Genomic DNA, 22,542 nt, shown 5'->3' on the forward strand with positions numbered 1-22,542 from the left:
AGCTCAGTGCAGAATATGGCGAATCCAATGAGGGGAAGGGCGGGAAAACCAAGGTCTTGAATAATCAGATGAGAGAAAGAGAGAAAGGAAGAAGCTGCTCAGTGGGAACAGAGAGGGATTCTGTTCAGTAGGATGGGGAAGGACTTTCCAACTGGGACAGGTTTGTTGGGAGGAGAGTGCAGCCCCGAGAAGGCTGGCAACAACCTGGTTGGGTACCGTCCTGCTCAAATCACTGCCACACCCAGAGGACCAAAGGGGCTTTGGGGGTGTGTCCAAATCCACACAGAACCGCCTTTATCTTATGCAACTTAGTTTTGGGAGGAGGAGGAGAAAGAGGAGGACTCTCTGAGGCTGTTCTGTTGGTCCCACTGGTATCTTTTTTTTTTTTTTTTTTTAAAGATTTTATTTATTTATTTGACAGAGAGCTCACAAGTAGGCAGAGAGGCAGGCAGAGAGAGTGAGAGGGAAGCAGGCTCCCCGCCGAGCAGAGAGCCCGATGCGGGACTCGATCCCAGGACCCCGAGACCATGACCCGAGCCGAAGGCAGCGGCCCAAACCACTGAGCCACCCAGGCGCCCCCCACTGGTATCTTTTAAGTAGAACTCTGCTATGCAACTGACTCCAACAGTCCTTAAAATGATAACATCACATCCAGCACCTATGGGGCAGAGGTCTTCTGACTTCTAATCAGAGCTTCCTTAATTGCATGTGCTGACCTCCAGAGAAATAAAATAACCTAAAAGGCCCTGAGTCCCCCCGCTCCTCTGGCTGTCCCCTTTCCCCCTTCTCCGCTAAGAGCAAGGATTTGTTGCTGTTGGTGTGGCCCCCAGGTGCAATTTGTACTTAATTACCACACTCCAGACTTTTCTGTCCTGCACTGGAAGCCTGAACCAGCTTCCTCTTCATCTTTTGCTCTGCAATAACATGACTCCCTGTTCACGATTACCGCTGTAATTTGGGAAGGTCTATGGTGTACACCGTGTACAGCTCATCAGTTTTCTTTAATGAAGCTTCAAAGGACAGTATGAGCCTCCAACTTATTTCCGGTTTGCTTCTTCCTTCCTCTTCCACAGTCCCTGCTGAAGATGGGAAGTCTGGCCCATGCTCTCGGATGGAGGCCCGACCCTCACGGTCTGGGCTAGCCTCCCCGGTGAAGGAATTTGCCCAGGGAGCTAATTGCCAATGTTTGTCATTACTCCAGACCCAGAAGGAAGAGAAAGGGGGTGCCAGCAGGAAGAGGGGGGTGCCTGAGGCCAGCTGCTGCTGACCCTGGCACCCGAGAGCTCCTAGCAGCAGGCCTGTTTGCCACAGGGCCTCTGGAAAAGCCAGGTTGCCTCAAGTGAGGGGCGGCCTACTGAAAACAGGCCTCCCACCCCTGTACTTTTGTAGAATTTTCCTTTTAAAACTAACATGGGGGCCACACGCAGCAGCTTTTTGTCCCAGCTAATGACCGGATGGAATTCTTACTTATTTATTTATTTTTTTGACATCCAGCCACCAGCTTCTGAGGTCCTCAGAAAGAACATTTGTAACCATGCATTCTTTATGTGGTCTTCGATTAATAAACAGGAACCCACCTTTCTAGACGGACAGAGAAACATTTTTTTTTCTGTTTGCTGCTCCTGTGTGTAGGGTCCATGAATGGGGGCTTTGAGAACTGGCCCTTTCGTGGCCAGATATCAAAGTGCTGCTCACACAGACGGGTCAACCGCATGAAGGTGCGGCCCTGGGCCACCGCCCCTGTGGCTGCCCTCTGCGGTTCCCCGCTGGCCGCCTCATCGGGCCACAGGGCCAGGTTTGTGATGGCCCCATTTTCCTCCCTGGAATGAACACCGACCCACCAGGAAGAAGGGGGAGACCACCAGCATCCATTCTCCATCAAGTCCTAAAATAACTATATTTATAATTACGTGTATGTGTTCCCTTTTGTGGCCTTCCTCCCCTGGTCACATCCCTCTGTTTGGGAAGAGAAAGTTCTTGTCTGAAGGTTTCCTGGCCTGATGTTCTTTCCTTTCTCTTCTCCTTTCCATTGCTCCCCCTTCTCTCCTCTCCCCTTCTTTCCTCACCTTTTCTGGAGCCCCCTTTCCTCTTGTCCTTGGATAGTGTGCCCTGACTCTCCCACATGACAGTTGGGGGCGCTCCTGGAGTCTTTCCCTGGCCACCTCAAGCTGGGAGCTCTGATGAGTTTGCCCGGGGGGGGGGGGGGGGGGGCGGGCTTCAGGGAAGCAGCAGGACGAGCAGCAGTGACCACGGTCAGGTCCCTGCAGACAGCAAGGGTGTGCAAAGGGCTGGGGCTTTGTCTATGAATCCTAAAGTCTGAGATTGGGCTGATGAAAGCTTCCGGTTAAAGTCAGAGGATCAAGGCACAGCAAGAGGGAGCACGTTGAGCCTCGTCAACATGTTGGTGCTCTGAGGGCTCTTCTGTCTGGGGAAAGTCATCTGCTAATCTTGGGCTTCCATTTGACTCATGTTGGGCAAAATGCTGGGAAGCAGCTTTGGGGGATCCGTTACTGGAAGCACCAACCTGGCAGTTAGCCTGGACTTGTGGGGAGGAGGCAGAAATGAACCCATCCTAGTCTCTCCTGCCTTCTCCTCTCTGGTCCTGTCCTCTCACTCCATATGGATCTGTCAGGAAGATGGAAGTATGGCCCCCCTGGGTGAAGTCATCCTTACTCTGCCACCATCTTTGAGAGCTTCCCAGGAAAGGCCTTGCAGAGGTGAGGAGACACTCAGGTGTAGTGAGAGCAGGGTAGGTGGTCAGGGAAGGGAGCTGGAAGCTGTCTTTTCTATTACACAGCTTGTCCCAGGTGAGGCAGTTCAGGGGACCCTCACCATGTAATTCTTTAATTAGAATCTAATAAGGTGGGGGCGCCTGGGTGGCTCAGTGGATTAAGCCGCTGCCTTCGGCTCAGGTCATAATCTCGGGGTCCTGGGATCGAGTCCCGCATCGAGCTCTCTGCTCGGCGGCGAGCCTGCTTCCCTCTCTCTCTCTCTGCCTGCCTCTCTGTCTGCTTGTGATCTCTCTGTCAAATAAATAAATAAAATCTTTAAAAAAAAAAAAAAGAACCTAATAAGGTGGGATTTTTAGGTCTCCTGTGCCCTCATGTATTGGCAGAGAGGGAGTCTGGAGTTGATCTGCCTGGGGAAGAGATGCTGAGCTGCAGGAATGGCAAGCTGTGGGAAAATGGACGAGAGACTCGCCCTTGGTTCTCTCAGTGCCCCCCTCCCTGTCTTGAGTCTCAGAAGCCCCTGTGAGATGAACCAGAAGGGAACCGTGATGCTCCTGTTACCGGTGAACACGCTGCTTTCATCCCTGCCTCCTCCTCTCCCTCCCCCCACCCCGTACTCGTGCCCATGGAGAGAAAGAGGAAGAAGCATGAGTCGGCCTGAAGAAGCTTGCTGTGATTCTTATAAACCTTGATGGCTGCTCAGAGGATGTCATCTGCCTGCTTCTCCTATAGTCCCCAGCCCTGTCTGTAGGGACAATGTCTGGGGGAAATGAGGAAATGACAGGAGTCAGCTCTGGCACCAGGGATGCTGCTGGGAATGGCTGGAGGTGTAAAGATCCTTCCCCAAGTGCGCTCTGGTTTTCCACGTTTCCATGCTGATGGCACACTGTGGAAACCTTCCTGGCTTCTCCACCCACCCTGGTCCTGTCCTTGGCTTGGCCCTGATAGTGCCCCCTACTCACCCAGGCCGCCACTCTCTAAGATTGAGATCCCCAACCTCCCCAGAAGCCAGAAGACCATTCCTCTCTTCCCCCTGATCTGAGAAAATGAAATTGGGTCCTTGGATGATGTCTAGGCCATAGGGCAGGTCAGAGGCTTCCAGAACAAGGGCTCAAATCCCAGCTCCCTGCCATCTGGATCACCAAAGTAAGCCCCCCGGGGTGGGGGTGGGGGCAGGAGGTGAGATTTGATTAGTGAGAGGTTCAAAGGAAGTTAGGCCAGGTCCCAGAAGGCAAGCAGCAGGAGAGTAAGAGTTGTAATCAAGAGTCAACACAGCCCAGGGCTAGATCTGTACTTTTCTAGGCTTTGCAGTGCTTTTGTTGCCCTGGTGCTGGATATTGATGGTGGTCAGCAACTGAGGGGTGTGGCTTTTTCTGAGGGTCGTGGCTTTTTCTGAAGGTCTTATTGTGAAAAGAACAACTTTGGATATCGCCTTATTATCTAGGTTGAAACACACCCTGGAGCAAAATTTTGAGCAAGTCCCTCATTTGCCAAATGGCTTTTTCCACCTGGGACAGCCTAGGGTTCTGGAAGATGAGGCCAGTTCTGTTCCCTGGTTTAAAGCAAGGCAAGGGAATTGGTCTTAAGTATCGGGCTTTTCCCGATCCTGTGCTGGGCACTGAATATAATCCAAGAGAGGAGCCAATGTCTCCTGCAGCATTGACCAAAGTTATCCGTCCTTCAGAATATTCCTCCATAAAGGGGGCTTTGAGGTAGAGTAAATATGGAAAATTCTGAATTCTGCATCCCCCTCAAGGATGATTACCATGCCTGTTATCATGTTAAGGTCCTGAGAAGTCCTGCAGTGAGGAAACCATTTAACTTTGTTCAGCTCAGAATGGGTTGGCATTACTTGGAAATTAATGCAACCAAATTTTCATAGAGCTCTATTTCATAGCCCATGGGAAATGTAAAACACAGTGAAATAAACTAAAATATAGGTAAGGAGGACACAGTAAGTTTCTTCCCAATGCACAAAGGATTGGGATAGGAGATTCTGGATTGTACGCACAGACACAGAGAGAATTTAACATGCCATGGTTTTCTGATTTGGTTTTCAAGTCTGCAGAGATGAGTAACACACTGTTGGGGGTTGCTGTATGGCCGTTTAAGACAGACTTCCTACCCTCGTCTTGTTGAGGAGGCAACAAGCATACACACATACACTCAAGATAACTACCTATCCCTGAGCAGAGAAGCTAGCGTAGACTGGAGTGGAAATGGTGCCCGGCAGAAGAGGAAGGAGCGAATCTTGGTGGCGCTGGGGAGGAGCCGGTGAAGGAGGGCCAGGAGGAAGGTACCCGTTTCTGTCCTTTCCCAAGCTCAGCCCTGCTTTTGCTCTCCCTCATGTGGTTCTTCCAGTCTGAGGGAAGCAGAGAAGTCGGGCCCTGACCGAATCTGAGGGGTGAGCAAGATTTTTGGAGATGGCGGCGGCTGCTCACTTGTACCCTACACAGAGTCAGTCAGGGAAAGGTCCGCTGTGGCCTTCTCTGGAGATACTTCCTTCCCCACAGGGTGGCCAGGGAGGTGCCTCTAATTTGAGGAGCAGCTCGAACTTGTTCAGTTAGCCACAGGCTGAGGGGGGAGGGCAGGGGAAACGTGACTCTGGGTGCTCTTGGTTGCCATGGACTGCCTTGTGCTCAGAAATCTCTGTGGCCTTGGGCCTGGCAGTGGGGAGTAGGAGAGAGCCCACAAGGATGTCCTTGATCTGGGATGCATTTCTGCATTCCCTGGGGAAGGATGGGACAGATGTGGGCGCACCCAGCCGCCAGGCAACACCTGTTGAGGAACCCAGCTGCAGTCGGGGCAAGGGGCGTTCTTGGCCCCTGACTCACAACCGCTCTGGCAGCTGCCCGGGTGTGGCTCCACACTGCACCTGTGACGCCACTATTGCCAAGCCCCGAATGGGCAAGACCTCCTCGGGCCGCAGGGCTCTGTGCCATCACCGCAGCAGTGACCCATACCTCGGGCGGATCCAGTCCCCTATCTTGGCCGCCAGTCTGAGAAGCAGAAGCAGATTTCACAGCCAAGGGCTCAGAGTCAAATTTGTTTTAAGTCATTAAAACGTACAAGTTATTAAAAACTGGAGGTGGGGAGCAAAGGCAACTCGAGCCAGAGATGAGAGATCAGGAGAAAACACCAAGATGAGAATGGTCGGTCCCTTTCCGACCGACAGGCTCCTATGCTGATAATTACCCACTAGGAGGAAAAAGCTTTTGGCTGCAAGGAACCCCTTGCCCCTCAACAAACAAAACAGAGTAGAAGAAGTTTTTTTTTTTGTTTTGTTTTTGTTTTTTTTTTAGGTAGAGAAAAGTAGGCCAAGAAATTACTTTAAGGCTTTCTGATGACCTCATAGCTCATGGTCCTTGTTCCAAGTAATGTAACACACAGGGGAGAGCAGTGACAGGAAACAGGACAACTCAGCGGAATTCCACACTGTAATCATTTGTGCGTTTTCTTGTTAACCGCTTTAACCTGAGGACCTTAAAACAGTTCACAAATTTACAATGATCAAACCTCACGGCTCACCTGAGGGAGGGCAGAATGTTGTGTTGCTCATTTTATAGATCAGTGGACTCCAACATGGAGAGCTTGAAAGAAAATGTCTCCAGGGGCACCTGGGTGGCTCAGTGGGTTAAAGCCTCTGCTTTCGGCTCAGGTCATGATCCCAGGATCCTGGGATCGAGCCCCGCATCGGGCTCTCTGCTCCGCGGGGAGCCTGCTTCCCTTCCTCTCTCTCTGGCTGCCTCTCTGCCTACCTGTGATCTCTGTCTATCAAATAAATAAATAAGATCTTTAATTAAAAAAAAAAATGTCTCCAGAGCCTGCCAGTAAGAGAAGCCTGCCCAGGGCTCTGAGGAGAGCCCTTCCTCCTGGCAGGCCTGCCCCTGGGGCCTGAACCTCAATTGTTGCCTCCTTTCCTGTTGGTTTAAAAATATGCCTATACTTAAAAGGTACAATAAAAATTTCTTCAAAATAATATATATAGGAAAATATGCAATGTATGATAAAAATTTGCAAACAAAAATTTAAAAACTGTAGTTTGCTAAGATGGGGTTCCTTTTTACCCAGTGGCCTCCTTTTAGTCTTTTGTTTTGCCCTCACAAGTCAGTGGAAAGGCAACAATTCGGGAAGAGGTTTTCTTTTCCAGAAGGAGAAGGAAATGGAAGAGTTGCTTTTTAAGATGAACTGCTGTGAGATGATGGGATGAGGGTTGGAGGAGGGGAAGAAGAGGGGTGTGGAGAACTTTGTTCATCTTGGTTGAAAGTGCCCCAGAAAATATTTATCTTAGTTTACCTCAGAAGGGCAGGACATGCAAGAGCGTTGCGAGCTTTTGTTTGCAGTTGGGATTTTCCTTCCCAGCTTAGGCTTCCTACAACCGAGGATGCTCTGTTCTCACTCAGGGACCTGGGTTAGAAGGGGGCCAAGGGGCCAGAGCGGCTGTGACTTTAGGGCAAGAGGTCTCTCCGTTTCCTCAATGTCTGCCCAACTCACTTGGTGTGTTGCCCTTCATTTTCTCCATTTGAAGGCAAGGAATAAAGATGTTTGCCCTGAGATTCCTAAGGATAATAGCTACTCTATGCTGCATTTATAAGTGGTTTTCATCTTTGGTTCCACAGTAGCGTGTTATGCACGCAATGATGGTAATAGCAGCACTTCCTTGCTGTTTGCATAATATCTGGCAATTTGCAAAATGCCTTAGGGAGCTTACCTATGCTCCCCAAAACCTCGTGTGAGGCCAGGCTCCACAGATAGTTACCAGTCTCATTCGAATACTTCTGTTTTAATTCCAGGATCTTTTGAAGGATGTCATTGAACTGACCACTTGCCCCCCGACTCTCGGGGGGTAATTATAAACCATTTCTAGCAGAGACTGGTTCTAGCTGGTCCCCATGAACAAGTGATACCCAGTCCTGGGAGTCAGACAATTCACATATGAAGCTGGAATTTGTCTGCTTTGTTTGACTATTTCAGATTGAACATCAATAATTAGGTAAACATCAATAAATTTGGACCCCTAAGTCTCCTTCCCTCCCTCCCTAGTCCAGTGTCCTTGGGCCTTTCAGGGAGTGTTCTGGGTTCTCAGATCTTGTCAGGGCATTGTAGATCTGAGTAATTCTCAATTCTCTGGTCCTCCTCTCATGCCCACTTCCAGCCTCTAAATCCCCCAAATGTCATGACCAACAAAAATTGTAATTTTGAAAGGAGGTGAACTGCCTCAATAGGGATCTTTCTGGAAAATATTAATAACCTAATGAAACATGGTGTAGAGATAATTCTCTCATCGGCTCTAACTGGGAGCCAGCGTGGAGGGAAAGTTGTAGATGGAGGGGGCCTTATGGATGTTGGTCCTCCGTTACTCAGCAGGGAAATGCTTCTAATGGTGTTCCAGAAGGGAGGGGGAGTCACGACAAGTCATACCATGTGTCACAGTGCATCACATTGACTCACGGCCAGATCTTGAGAAAAATTCACAGCAGTCGGGAAATTCCTGGAGAATGCTCTCATTTCACCCTCCGCTGACCCTGCGGTGAGAGCATAGGTAGTAGGGTCAGGCTGGAGGACGTTTTTAAAAAGGGAAAATCAAAGCAGTTCTGTTGTTTCTGCATGTCTTTGGCAGGGCAGAGTCCTTACGGGCCTGGCTAAAAATGCAGGATCAGCCTTGAGCCCCGGTGACCTGGGGGCAGCCAGCTTGGGTCTGTTCCTTCATTCTAGACTTTTATTTTTGCACAACTCCTTCCCTGTCCCACCCGGCTTTGTTTCCCTTTGGGGACCAGCATCATTCCCTCTGGGCAAAGCAGGATGCCCATGACCTCGTCTTCCAATGGATAGAGCCAAATTTAGAGTTGGGGCTGCTCATTTGAGCTTTGTATATAATTGGGCCTGGCACAAAGGGTTATCATTAGGAGGAATGGCATGAAATGAAGAAAAAAAAAAGGGAAAGCTAGTACTCAAATTAGAAAAGATTTTCTGAGGAGAGAAACAGTGGTAAGGCTGAAAGGTCTAATCTCAGAGAGTCCTTAGGAGAAAGGACAGAGTATTAAAAGTGCCCAGATGGGGCAGTGAGAGAAGCTAATATGGCCATCTCTTAGGATCACTTGCTTCCAAGTGCGGCAGGTGCAGGGGGATTGTCGCGATAGGTGGCAACAGACACCTAAGCATCCATTGTTAAGAGCCAGGGCCGGCTCCCCTGGTGGCAGAGAACAATTGGAGAAACAGGGCGATCCACCTGATAGATGTTTGTGAAGCATGTCTGGAGCTGGGTATCGTCACTTCGGACTGATTGGCAATAGAGGGCCCTGGGGGATCCTGAGCCCTTTGCTCGGCCATTGGCTTAGGGAACACCTTTGTCTAGAACCTACTCATTGCCTTGGGAAATGGGACCATTACCCCTCCCTCCTCTCCAGCTGGGGAGCTCAGTGCTTCCTTACTCAGTGTGGGTCCAGAGGGCACCATGAAGCCGGTCAAGGAGATGCTGTTGCCACTGAGCTGGCGGGTGGATCCGCGTGTGTCCCCCCCGCAGGGGTCTGGGGCCCTGTCGGGTGAAGAGGACCCAGGGGACCCCGTGTGGTGGGCCCAGCACTGCTCTGGTCCAGCTCTTCCGGCCCCTCCAGCTCCACCTATGGACTCACATTGGGGGGAGCTGGCAGCCTCTCGCCAGACTGTCTCTGCTCCCCGCATTCCTGGTGGTGTCCCAGCTCTGCCTGACCTCGGGTTCTAATAATCTTGGGTTCATTCAGACTACCCAGCTGGCTCCGCTCCGGGCTTCCTGGCCTTGTTAAAACCAAAATGCTGTCTTTTACAACCCGGCTCTTTCCATCAAGTTCATCAAGCAGCCGCTCTTTTACAAGCGAGATGGCCCCTTTGGTGAGCTCTTCCTGGAGGGGGTGGCGGTCGTGGGCAGGGAGCCTGGGCTCCAGCCGGGTCTGGTCTGGGCTCTATTCTTTAACGATAGTTAAAAAAAACAAAAAACAAACAACAACAACAACAAAAACAAAATGAAGCTCAAAGGTGAGTGACCCTCCAAGAGGAAAGATTAAATGGGTTGATTTGGGAACTGTTCGACCCTGGAGGCATGACTAAGAAACATAATCTATGTTGAATTTTTCTTCACGAGCCAAAGTTGGTTATGGTGTGGGAATAACTTTTTCATTTTGTCCCTCCCTTTCTCCGTGCTACAAAAATATTCATGGCAAGGAGTATACAGGTCGTGTAAACATCCCTTCAAAAAAGCACATAAAGGGATTGTGTAGTCAACTTGTGTCTCCCTCCAAATGGGGATGTTCACAGGGACACATAGAGATATCCTTCACACCCTGGATGTGAAAAAATAGCCAATTTAGAATTTGGCAGAGCAGCCAGGCCTGAGCGAGTAGAAACGCTTGGCTTGGGGCATAACAAACAATCCCATAAAACCCACACTTGCTTTTATTGAATGGTGATGCATGAAGGACCGAGGGTGGCCAACTTGAACGAGGACAGGAGCCAACATTCACAGTATTGTCCATAAAGGGTGGCAGCAGTTTCTTTTCGCTGAAATTCAATCTATTCCTAGAAAAAAAAATGCTTCTCGTACTGGTTGGCTGGGCTTCAGTCTGGTGTGTCTTTCTGCTGTGATATCATTTCAGTGCCTTCAAGGCTCAAGATGCAATGTCTTTTACATTTGGTCTTCTTGACTCCAGCCTCACCCCTTCCAGGTCAGCCTCCACCAGGCGGGCTGCCAGAGTAATCTTTTTTAAAAATGCAAATCAAATCTATCACTCTCCTACTGAAAACCCTCCAGTGGCTCCCCATTGCTAAAGTTCAAATTCCTTAGCTTAGTGGACAAGCTCTTCAGCCATCTGTCCGTGCTACCTTTTAAGCCATGTCACTCAGAGTCTCCCATCCCTGCACACCCTACACTCCAGCTATTTCAAACTGTCAGGCCGTAATCTCCAAGCCTCATGCATTTGCACATATCATTTCCTCCACCGGGACTGCCCGGGGACGTGAGTCGGGCTCCGTGACAGCATCTGCTGCACAGGGCAGAGGGGGGGCAGAAGGCTGATGTGGGGAGGTGGAATGCAGATCATACTTCCAACTAGGGTATTCAGAAAAGGCCTCTTGAGAAGGGGACTGAGCAAAGGCAGAAGGAGATGAGGGAGATGAGGGAGTGGGTCATGCGGATACCCAAAGAAGGAGCATTCCAGGCAGAGGGAACAGTAAGTGCAAAGGCCCTGAGGTGAGAATGTGCCTAGTACCTTCAAGGAATAGTTGGAGCAGAGTGGATGAGGAAGGCGTGGGGCAGCTAGGAGTCTGGCTGAGGACGGTCAGGATCATTTTTTTTTTTTTAAAGATTTATTTATTTATTTTAGGGAGAGAGAGAGTACATGAGCAAATGAACAGGAGGCACAGAGGGAGAGGGAGAGGGGAGAATCTCAAGCAGACTCCTGCTGAGTGCAGAGTCCAACAAGGGCTCGATCCCATTTCAACTCAAGGAGTTGAAACCAAGAGTCAGACACTTAACTGACTGAGCCACCCAGACACCCCCATGGGGCTCTTGAACTGAAACAATTTCCAACTTTTCTCTTGTGGCCAGTGGCGCTAATGAGAATGCATGACCCTGAGAAGCCCGAGGCTTGGCTGGGAAGTGCTTTGGAGGGTTGAATCACTTTGCTTATGGAAGCAGAATGGGTCTAAAAGTAGGTGCAAGTGTCAGGCTCTGGACTTGATTTTCTTCCAACCTACGTGCACCCAGTCTCCACAAAGCCATTTTAGAATTGTTCACACTGGTGCTTGAAAAAGGAAACACCTTCGAAATGCTGCAGTCTTGTTTATGTCTCAGACTGAATAAGTGATCCTGGTCCTCAGTGGGGGGTTTAACCCATGTCTGACCTATACTATTCCCAGTGACAATTTATTTTATCAGTCCTTCCCCATTCTTCCTTTACAAACAGTCTGAGATGTCATATATGGATCTTCTCTCGAGCCTTTGGGTAAAATTGTGAATTAAGTTGTCACACTCTCCACCCCTCCTCCCCGGTTCCCACTCCGTTTTTATTGTGGCAAAATAATTAACATTTACCATTTTAACCATACTGGGGCATGAAGTACCTTTACGATGTCGGTTAGTCATCCCCACCGTCAATCTCCAGAATGTCCTCATCCTTCCCAACCGAAAAAAGGCTGTCCGGTTAAACACTGACCGTCCCCACTTCCCCCCTCGGCCTCTGGCAGCCACCATTCTCCTCTCTGCCTCTGTGAGTATGACTACCCAGGGACCTCGCACGAGGGGAATCATACAAGATTTTGCGGATGGGCTTCTGCGGCTGGCTCATTTCACTTAGTGTATGGAATGCCTTCGAGGTTCATCCATTCAGCAGGCGTCAAAATTTCCTTCCTTTTTAAGGCTGAATAATATTCATATATAACATATACGTATATATGTCTGTACGTACACACACACCCTGCATTTTTGTTTCCCTGTGCATTCATTTATGAACCTTTGGGAGAATAACGATGCTGAGATTATGGGCATGTAGATACTGCTTTCACTGCTTTTTTCCCCTCTTCCTTGAAGGTACTTTTTGGAACAGGAACACCTCTTGGCTTCCTGATTCAGTCTCTGTGGCTGCCTTTCTCCCTTCCCACCTACTTTGCTTTATTAACTTGACTGAGGATGAGCACTCCTCTTTAGCTCAGCCCTCAGCCACTAGGGAATTAGAGGCTGAGTAAGTCACACAGAAGTAAAAGGGGATGACTTTTCTCATATCACTCTCCAGGAAGTTACTAACACCGCAGGAAATAGAGACCATGTCCCAGGGCCTGGGTCTTCTGATCCTCAGAGGCTGGGGATGACAGGGGACTAGGCAGGGTTCTTCCTGGGAGAGTCAGTGCGACATCCCGGCCAGGGCCACTGGACATCTCTTGGGAGGACCTTGTGTGTTGGCTGTGATAGAACCTGGATGAAGGCAAGGCCATGGTTTCAGGGCTCCTTGGGCCAGCGCATTTCATTCCGTGGCTATAGATGACACCTGTACTATTACTTTGGGTCGCTGGCTAAATAGCATTTGATTTTGAACGAAAAAGATGCAAATTACAAAACAAATCATACATTTTAAAAGTTCGATTCTAAAAGAGAATAGGCACAGATAAGAGGGAGAATGGAATCAATAGGAATGAGCACTCCCATGGGAGTCTGCCAGATACAGCTGAAAATGAGGGTCTTGTTAGCCGTGGGCTTTGGTCAATCTGTCCAAATTCTGTGAGCTTCGGTTTCTCTATTGGCAAATGGGCAGAGCTTCATTGTCTGGATTAAATGAGAAAACATATGAATAACCGTATCTGCATATTAGCATTACAATCACCTGGGATGCTTTTTTTTTGTTTTTTGAAGATTTATTTATTTGTTTGAAAGAGGGGAGCAGGAGAGCATGTGCAGAGGGGAGAGGCAAAGGGAGAAGAGTCATAAAAGAGTGTGTTGAGGGGTGCCTGAGTGGCTCAGTGGGTTAAGCCTCTGCCTTCAGGTCAGGTCATGATCTCAGGGTCCTGGGATCGAGCCCCACATCCAGCTCTCTGCTTAGCAGGGAGCCTGCTCTCCACTCCCCACCGCCTGCCTCTCTGCCTACTTGTGATCTCTGTCTGTCAAATAAATAAATAAAATCTTTTTAAAAAAGGGGGGGGTGACTTTGCCTAAAACAATGGATTCGTTGATATTAAAAAAAAAAAAAAAAAAGTGTGCTGAGTGTGAAGCCCATCACAGGACTTGATCTCATGAGGATGAGGATCTGAGCTGAAACCAAGAATTGGACGTTGGACACTCAGCCAACTGTGCCACCCAGGCGCCCCTCACCTGGGATGCTTTTAAAACATCGGCTTCCTGGGTGCCCTCCCCAGAGATCCCAATTTAATTGGCTGGGAGCATCAGTGGTTTTTACAAAGCTCCCCAGATAACCTTAATATGCAGCCAAGGTGGCCAATCACTGGCCTCGGATGTAGGAGACTCTCTGGGAATGTGGGCCCTCCTTCTCAGCTCTCTGAACATACAGCACAGGAAAATGGGATTCAGAACAGAGTCTGCCCCGGTTTTCTACAACTATGGGAAGAGATACCAGCTTTGCACATGGCCTGACGCTAGGTAACAGTCTGTAAATGCTGGCTCTTCTAGCAAACGTGGTGAGCATGACAGTGTCCTCTGCACTGTGGCCAGCCCTCCCCACCACCCCCAGAGCAGCTGACCGTCCTCTCGCCTGCCTGCCGGGGCTGTCCAGCTTTAGCTCCCCTGCTGAGCCATGTTCCTGGGAGATGCCTGGTGAGAACTTGGGATCAGACTGAGTCAGAGGTATTTGCAGACTTGACTCACCAGGTCTTAAACCCAGAAGACTGCCCTGTGGGTCTTATGACGTTCCTGGAAAATAAAAGAAGTGAATATTATTGGGTTGAGTTCATCAGACACTCACCCTCCCTTTTGTGTGTCGGGCTTTCTGAAAGGAGCAAGCAGCAAGCCAGCCAAGTCTGAGCCATCAAAGGAAAGCGCCCGGCTACAGGGCTGAGAGATGTTTCTTCTGCAGACAGGTTCAGCCTCTTCCCACAGACTTCTGCTCCTCTGGCTCCCCAGGGCTACCCCGTTTCTCCTCCCTCTAGGCTCCTGGGAAAGTGTTCCCAAGGGCTGCCTCTGGTGAGGTGTGTCAGAATTGAGCTATGCTGGAGGGCTGGGTGTGGGCTGGGAAGGGCCATCTGGACTCCAGAGAACAAGAAAGGGGAGTTCTCCTTCTGGAGTGAGAATTTCTGCAAACTTACACTTAAGCAACTGCAGGTAGGGCATCCATTTCTCGGATGCCTCCTTTATCCCTGAAGATCTTAAATCCTAACATTTCCACATTCTGGCTAGCTCTAGAAACTGCCTCTCCACATCTCTAGAACTGCCACTTTAGCAAAAATTGCCATTTTGTAATTTCTCACCCACAGCTGCAAACTCCTAACTGGTGGTCCCGCTCTTACTTTGTCTGCTTCCTGCCCAACATAGCCGGGTGAACTTTCCAAAATGCAAAACTAATTATAACACACACACACACACACACACACACACACACACACACACACACACCCTTATGCTTAAAACTTTCCCAAACCTTGCCATTGCTCTTAGGATAAGGGCAAAACTCCTTAACAAGTTCAACAAGACCCTCTGTGTCAGGATTTGGTGAGGTTGTGAGGATAGAAAACCCAGTTTAAAAGGGTTTAAACAGATAAGATTTTATTTTCTCACAAAAAGTCTGCAGTGGAACCAGCTAGGATTGGCATAACAATTCCCCAAAGTTATCAAGGACTCAGCGCTCTGCTCTGTCATCCTTAGCAGATGGTTTCCACGTCGTGGTCCAAGAGGGCTGCTTGAGCAGCAGCCATTGCAACCAAATCCCAGGCAGAGAAAGGAAGAATCGTACACAGCACCTTTACTGGCGTCTTTCTGCCCAAAATTTATCTACTAGCTACAACTAATTGGAAGAGAGGCTGGAAAACGTACTCTTTAAGTGGTCATGGACCTAAAAGGCAGGAAGAGAAAAACGGATGTTGGGCAACACTGGGAATATATATCATACACTACATTTCCTGACCGCTACTGTCTTCTTGAGCATCATCTGGTCTCCTGCTTCCTTTCCCTAGCTATTTCCATTCCTGTCCACACTGGCTTTCTCTAGAAGTCCCCTGTATTTTCCACACTCCCTCCTGCCACAGGCCCTTGCTCAGAATTCAGCTTTCTCCCCTATTCTGATTTGACTACTCATCCTCTAGAACTCTGCTCAAGCAGCATTTCCTCAGGGAATCTTCCTTGATTAGGTCAACCCTCCCATTTAGATGCTTATCACATGCATGTCGATGGTATCATCGTTGCAATTACACATTTATTTTATGCAGTCATTTGATTATTTTCTGCCCCCACAATGAGGTCAGAGTTTAGGTCTGGCTTTGCATAGCATAGAGCACTCTGCGGGGCATACTGTAGGTACTCAATAAATATTTCTTGAATGAATTAATGAATAGATTTAGCTATTATCTCATACAAACTAAGAGAGCCTGAGACTCAGCAAGAGGTTTTTCTGGTGAGTGGTGGTGGGTCGCCAGGAGGACTGGGGAGAGGCAGTAGAGATTGGGGACAGTCCTAATTGACTGAGGACTTCCCCTGAAGAGGGGAAGTCAGAGAGAAGAGCAGGGTTTAGGGAAATGGTCTAAAGGGTTTATTTGCAAATGAATGGCAGGTTCTCACAGGCAGCCCCAGGCTTCATCTCTCCCCCAGGGGCATCCCCAGAGCAAGGGTAGCCCCAGGCCGGTGGGTGTACCCGGTGGTGACAGGGAATGCCAAATGAATGTAAAACAGATTTTAAAAAGGTTCAGCCTTTCAAGGTGGCTAGTTGCCAGCCAAGAAGTGATTCAGTCTGACTCAGCAATAAGATTGAAAAGAAAGTGGTCAGAGGACCTTGACCCTGTAGACTGGGTAGGAAGCCATCACTTTCTGCTAAAGGTCAGTGACCAGTGAGAGGGAAAGCATACCCATGCATGGTCACTGCCAACATCTTTGCAAACGCAGAAAACGATAATCCCATCACGTGCCTAGCATCTTCGTGTACTTCCTCCCAATCCTTATTTTACACGTTTTTCTATAAGCAGTTGAACTCCTTTACAAAACATGATTTGGCAATTTCCTTTCTCACTAAACTAAGCACGTGTTTTTAAATTGCTTTCCGGAGAGGATGTACTGATCTACTCTACTACAAACAATGTGCTAGAATGCCTCTCTCCTGACAATCTTTGCAAACTTTACCAGTTAAAAATAGCAGTTTATTATTCCTAATTCCTAATTATTTCAATTCATTATTCATTATTATTTTAATTTGTGGTTCTTTCATGTCTAGAGAGAATGAATGCTTCTCAAATGCTTCTTCGTTATATCTATTTTTGATAATATATATTTAAATATATTTATTTTTCAATCTATGTTTTTCAATCCATGCATTTTAGTTCATAATTCATTCTTTTAATTTGCAATTCTTTCATTTCTAGAGAGAATGAAAACTTTTCAAGTGCTTATTAGTTGTACAAAACTGACGTTTTTCAAAACTGACTTTTGCACTGTTTTTTCCAGGATGGTAAATAGGAACCAGAAATTTTTCAAATGCTTATGATTTATACATATTTTTTCAAAACTGACTTTGGCAAAGTTATCTCTAGGATGGTAAATAGAACCTCTCCCACCTCTAGAAGTAGCATCTCCCCCAAATGGTTGTATGTGTGAGGAAGATGGGGGTAGCAATGGGGATAGGAAGGAGTGCTGTGGTGGAAAGTTTCGACACCGCGTGTTTGGGTGACCCTGGTTCCCACGCCAGTCTCCAGCACGCCTTTGGAAGGATGAGGCTCCAAGTTTTCTCAGCAAACCAACTCTCACTAAATAGATGGCGGATGTTTGATGTGCAGCTTTTTTGGATTGCTGCCCCAATCTGATCCACTGGATGGGTTTTGATATCCACTGGGAGGCAAACTGGGAGCCAATGGACCAAGGGAGGGACTGTGTCTGGTTGGGCTATGTCTCCAAAGCCCAGTAGGTCACCTGGCACGCGGTCATTCCTCGGTACAGATATGTTCTGTGGCTGAATGATGGGAAGACTGAATGAACAGTTGCTAGGAGAGAGGGGACCCTGTCCCTCTGTGTTCTCAATTCTGTTCCCTGCTAGGTCAGGAAACAGCAAGTCCCTGTCTCGCACAGACCTCCATCTCCATACCTTTGGAAGTTAATCCAAATAGTAGCAAATATTCCTTCTGACTCTGAAATTCTATGAAAACACCTAAGCTGTTTTGCTTTTCTTTTTTAAAAGTGCCCTCATCTATGAAACCAGATGACAATGTTGACCTCCCACGGGGTTGCCAGATAAAATATGGGACACTCAGTTACATCTGAGTATCAGATAAACAAGGGATACTTTTTTAGTGTAAGTAGGTCTCAAAGAGCGCACGACTCTGAAAATAATGGAAGCACTGAATGAGAGACAACGTCCAGCTGGGTCAGTGTACTGCACCTGGGCTTGTGTTTTTGGACTGATGATGATTACTTGGCATTCATTCAACAAGTATTTATTGAGCATCTAGTAGATGCCAGACACAGTTTAGGCCCTGGTGACACAGCAGAGAATAAAATAAAGCAGTGTCTTTGTTTTCACACGACTTACATCCTTGTAGACAAAAAAGTACATAAAATATCAAGTGGTCCTAAAGCTCAGAAGACTAATAAAGCAGGGTAAAGATCAGAGACCATGTGGGGGAGGGGGGAGGAGGGAATCAAGCAGTCTGATGACCTTGACCTTCTCCTACCTGAGAGCCCCTGACCTCCATCAAGAGTTGTGTTTGTAACAATAGGATCCTGACGTGATTTTATAGCAATTAGTGAAGCTGCATGAAAATGATGTCATTGATCCAAAGGCACCTGTCCAAATCAGGGATAAAACAGTCAGCTGCAGGAATGGAAGAGACATATAAATCATTTGGTGCAGATTTTAGCTGAGCTGGGGCTGCAACCAAGTTCCCTGACAGCTGGGAAAAAGTTCAGGAAGGTCAGGTACTTATTAAAAAGATGCTTCTGTTTTCAATTTCTATGTGGCGGTCAGGGTGGATTGAGTCCTGACAACTTGATGTGTTTTTGAAGTTTTAGCTGGAACAGCAGGGAGGGGTTTTCCTTTTTAAGAAGTCTTTATGCTGGGATGCCTGGGTGGCTCAGCTGGTTAAGCGTCTGCCTTTGGCTTATTGAGCCCCTCTTGGGGAGGCTGCTATTCCTTCTCCTCCCCGTTTGTGCTCTCTCTCGCTCTTTCTCTCAAATAAATAAATAAAATCTTAAAAAAAAAAAAAAAAAAAGGCCTTATGTCCCCTGGAGGTTCAAGGCTGGGCTGGGGACCGTGAGACTCATTGCTGGAGAGGCCACCTGTTTTACTCTCCTACCAGCCAAGAGAGGTCAGTCATTAGCACCATCACTGTTGCTATCTTCATGATCATATCACGCTTGCAGGTGGTTCCCCTACCCCCGGTTACTCAAGTTGCTATGGTCATGAATCCTACGTTTTATTGCTAAGCTGTGTATTTGGTCTACACCTTTGCTAGGCAAGGTATGGTTCCCAGGCCAGCAGCATCCCCATCATCTGGGAGCTGGCTAGAAATGCAGAGTCTCTGGCCCCACCCCTGACCTGCTGAGTCACAGCCTGTCCTTTAAGAGTGTCCCATGGAGTGGCATGCATGTTAAAGTTTAGGAAAGACTGCTAGAACATTCTGTGTGCTTGTGTCCATTGCATTTCATACATTAGACTTGTATTTGATTTAACATACAGGCTTCTTATCTGCTGTGAGACTTGGATATGTGGGGCTCAGTCATGTCTTCCTCAACAGCAGTTCGTGGAGTTCTTACCATTTTCAGCTCACAGGAGTTACGTGCTCAGATGTGTCTATAGATTCTTGGTTTCCAAAGGAAGATCCTCATGGAAACCGGAAGAAATGAAGTTTTGGTGGAGGAGGGGCAGTTCCTTGAAAACCAATAGCAGAAGGTGACCTGGAAATTTCTACCAGAGACGTTTTTAGGCATTCTGGTGGCTTCTCTGCAAATTGTGTTCCCCGGAGGAAGAACGGCCTCTAGGCTCGTCAGAGGGGATTCTCAACTACACAAACTGGCCCGCTGGAAGTCTGCAGCCTCTAGGGCCCTGTGAGAACGCTAGGGCCCTGTGGGGGGCCAGAGTCAGGATGCAGGAGGGAACAAGCTCTCTTCAGGTGATCAGGGCTTCTCTGAGCCCCAGCCAGGCACAGGTGAAGGGACAGCACATGTTCACCTTCCAGGGGGGATGGGTGGATAGGTTTACTTGTGGGCTTTCATCATAGGGCCCTTCCCAAGAGAATCAGCTGCGGAAATCGAGCAAGTTCTGCCTCTGAAAGGCTTAGAAGTCCTGAAGGCACGGCATAAAGGTGGGCCCTCAAACAGACAATGCAGAAAGCCAAGAGCAGAAACACTCCAGCTGGAACTGGGAGCGAGGCCTCAGAGACTTGGTCCCAGTAAAACTTAGAACAGCTTCCAGGATGAGCACGGACCATCTCTCCAAAGGCAGCAAACAGGGTGGCTGAGACAGCCGAGTTAAGGCCTTTTGCATTGATGTGGATCCTTTGATGGGAACTTGGTAAACCTCCTTACCAGACCCAGTCACAAAGAGCTGCCGCCCACTTTTTACCAGGAGGCTCAAGGGATTAGGGGCAGACTAGCAAAGGTAGGCTTGTCAAGTGCCTCCAGGGCCTTGAGTGAAGCCCACTGTGAACCCAGATCAATGCCTCAAGTTGAAGATTTTTGAAAGTGGCCTGATCGGCCTTGGAAGGGTCTGGGGGAGTGGAGAGGGGTGAGGAGTGTCGCTGGGCCCAACACGTACAACTTGTACAGATGGGAAAGTGCAATCATGTCCCCAGGTGGGGAGGGGGAGGATGGGACTGGCCGAAAGTTCCATGGCATTTTCTGTGACGATTAGTGCTACTGTCATCTGGCTCCTGGCCCAAGATTCTTTCGACTGCCCCCGAGAGCCTGGCTTTGGTGGAACGGTGAAGGACGCCATCTGTTTAACACACTTCTGCTTCTGAGAACGGTGGAGAAGGGCCCTCCTTTCCATTTTCACCCACTGTCCTTAGCAAGACGGTGTCAGCCGAGGCTGCAACTCTGTCCCCATGTCCTCACTGTCTTCACGGGAGGGCCACCTCCCTAGATGGCAGGGGATAGCCTGCCCCACCTGGATGCCTTGTTGGACTCCATAATCTTCCGGCCCCAGAATTCCTATGCTCAGCCCCACACCCTTCCCACTTGGTTCTTGGGACATTCACTGCTCCTACAACCCACCCTTCGTTACTACTCTGGGGTAGGAAATGAATGTCCACTGTCTCAGTTCCTAGAGGGCCTTGCACGGAGCTGGGCATACAGCTGCTACTCTGTGCATGCCCGAGTGACCCTTTCTCCTTTCTTCCTCGACAGATTCAGAGCCCAGTACCTTGGACTCCCAGTCTTCGACCACCCTGTTCCTGTCCTCCGAGGAGCCGGGCCCTTCCACGGCCGCGCTGCCCTCTCCCTCTTCCTCCTGCGAGCCACAGGCCTTCTCCCCGGGGGCCTCGGTGCTGCCCCCGCTGCTGCCGCCGCCTCCCACCGCCGCCACTGCCCCTGCGCCCCCTGGCCCTGGTGCCCCTGGACGCGCGGGCCTCTACTCCGTCGTTGTCTCCTCCCCCGACGGAACCCCGCGCCTCGGCGACTGGCTGCCAGGTGGCCCCGCGGCCACCCCTCCCGGCGTCTGCGGGGATGAGCGGGAGCGGCCCGCACCCACCCCGCGTCCAGGAGCAGCGGGCAGGGAGGAGGGCACCGAGGCCCCGGGAGCCTCCCCGCCGCTCTGCGCCCGGCCTGCTGCGCCCGCCAGCCTGGAAGCCAGCGTGGGGGACATCCTGGTGGAGCTGCGGACCATGAACGGCCACCTGGACGTCATAGCGAGGGCCCTCACCAAACTGGCCTCGTCCCTGGGGCCTCCGCCACAGCCCTTGCCCGAGGCCCGGGATGCCAACTGACGCAGGAACGGACACCGGGCTGGGTACTTTTGAGGGATCCCCAGTGTGCTGGAGCATTCCCGCCTGTCACCTGTCACCTGTCACCCACAGGCGGCCAGCGAAAGCAGCAGAAGAGAGCATTTCTCTGCTCGGCCTGCGGGAATGGAACTTCCCTGGCCTCTCAGTCTGAAAGGCGGTGCTTCTCACGCTATGGGGCCAGGTCATTTCTCAGTGGTCACCGCTGCCCCCACTCCCCGGGGCTCTCCCGGACCTTCAGATGTCCTTCTCTTTGTTTTGGAAAAGGACTTGAACTCTGGGGAGGAGAAGTGCCCTCAGAAGCTGGTGGAACATTGGGCGAGGAAATGTTGGAGGAACCATCCTTTCACATCCCACAGTTGTGACTCCTGAGTAGTGTGGCAAGAAGGCAAGCCCGCTCCAGCTTTTCTCTCTGACTTGTTCATGGTCTATCTGATCTTTGGTGATGTTTACATATTTCTCTTAAAAAATTTTTGCATAATTAAATTTATTTTTTCTCATTATAACCCCATTACAGGAAGTTTGGAAAATAGAGACGTGAAAAAATCTGATGTATTTGGAGAAGGGGATATTTAAGTCTTTCTTATGAATAAGAAAGTATTTGTGTAATAAACAAAATTTTTATGTGTACTTTCTGGATGTTGGCCTCGCTCAGCTCCCTTTTTTCCCTTTGCATGGGCCCCTGTTCCTGGCTACTTGTCCCGACCTTCCTGTACTCCTTTGGATCTTATTTCAACGCTTTTCATGCTTGTGAAGAATAAGCTTCTAAAATTCTCATGATTCTTTTCTAAAACTCCCCTAAATTTGGTAAATCCACCCCTTTCCTCTGGATTGGAGCAGAAGCTGAGTCACAGAGTGCCTGGACAATATGGAGGAAGCCAGCACCCTTGACCTCTAGTTTTTAGGTGCCAGTGACACTGCCCTTCCCCACTGTGACCACCAAAAACATCTCCAGGATTTGCCAATGTCCTCTGTCTGAGACGTAGATGGAATTTCAGAAATCTGGAATAATCTCTACCCTCCAGGATCTGACTTCCCATAAGGAGCCAGGGCTCTTCTCACTTTCCTATTTGAGTTAGAATTAATTTGTCAGAAGCAGATACACTGCTCTTTTTCTGGAAACAAATCAAGAGTCAGAAACCACACTGCACAGAGTAAAAGGCCGTCTCTGGGCATTAGCAGGACACGCACGTGATGGGCTGAGGCCAGT

At 49.2% G+C, this 22,542-nt stretch overlaps 1 protein-coding gene across 3 annotated transcripts in view; it reads left to right on the forward strand.

Moving 5' to 3' along the window:
• Positions 1-21,874, forward strand: part of RUNX2 (RUNX family transcription factor 2) — a 319,385-nt gene extending 297,511 nt beyond the window's left edge. For all 3 annotated transcript variants that reach the window (XM_046005131.1, XM_046005127.1, XM_046005129.1), the window contains one exon: positions 20,740-21,874. In XM_046005131.1, the coding sequence (XP_045861087.1) occupies positions 20,740-21,317 (578 nt within the window). In that variant the 3' untranslated portion in view covers positions 21,318-21,874. The remainder of the gene's footprint in view (positions 1-20,739) is intronic.
• Positions 21,875-22,542: the final 668 nt, after the last annotated feature.

Source organism: Meles meles, chromosome 5 (genome assembly GCF_922984935.1).
Source record: "Meles meles chromosome 5, mMelMel3.1 paternal haplotype, whole genome shotgun sequence".
NCBI classification, from domain to species: Eukaryota; Metazoa; Chordata; class Mammalia; order Carnivora; family Mustelidae; genus Meles; species Meles meles.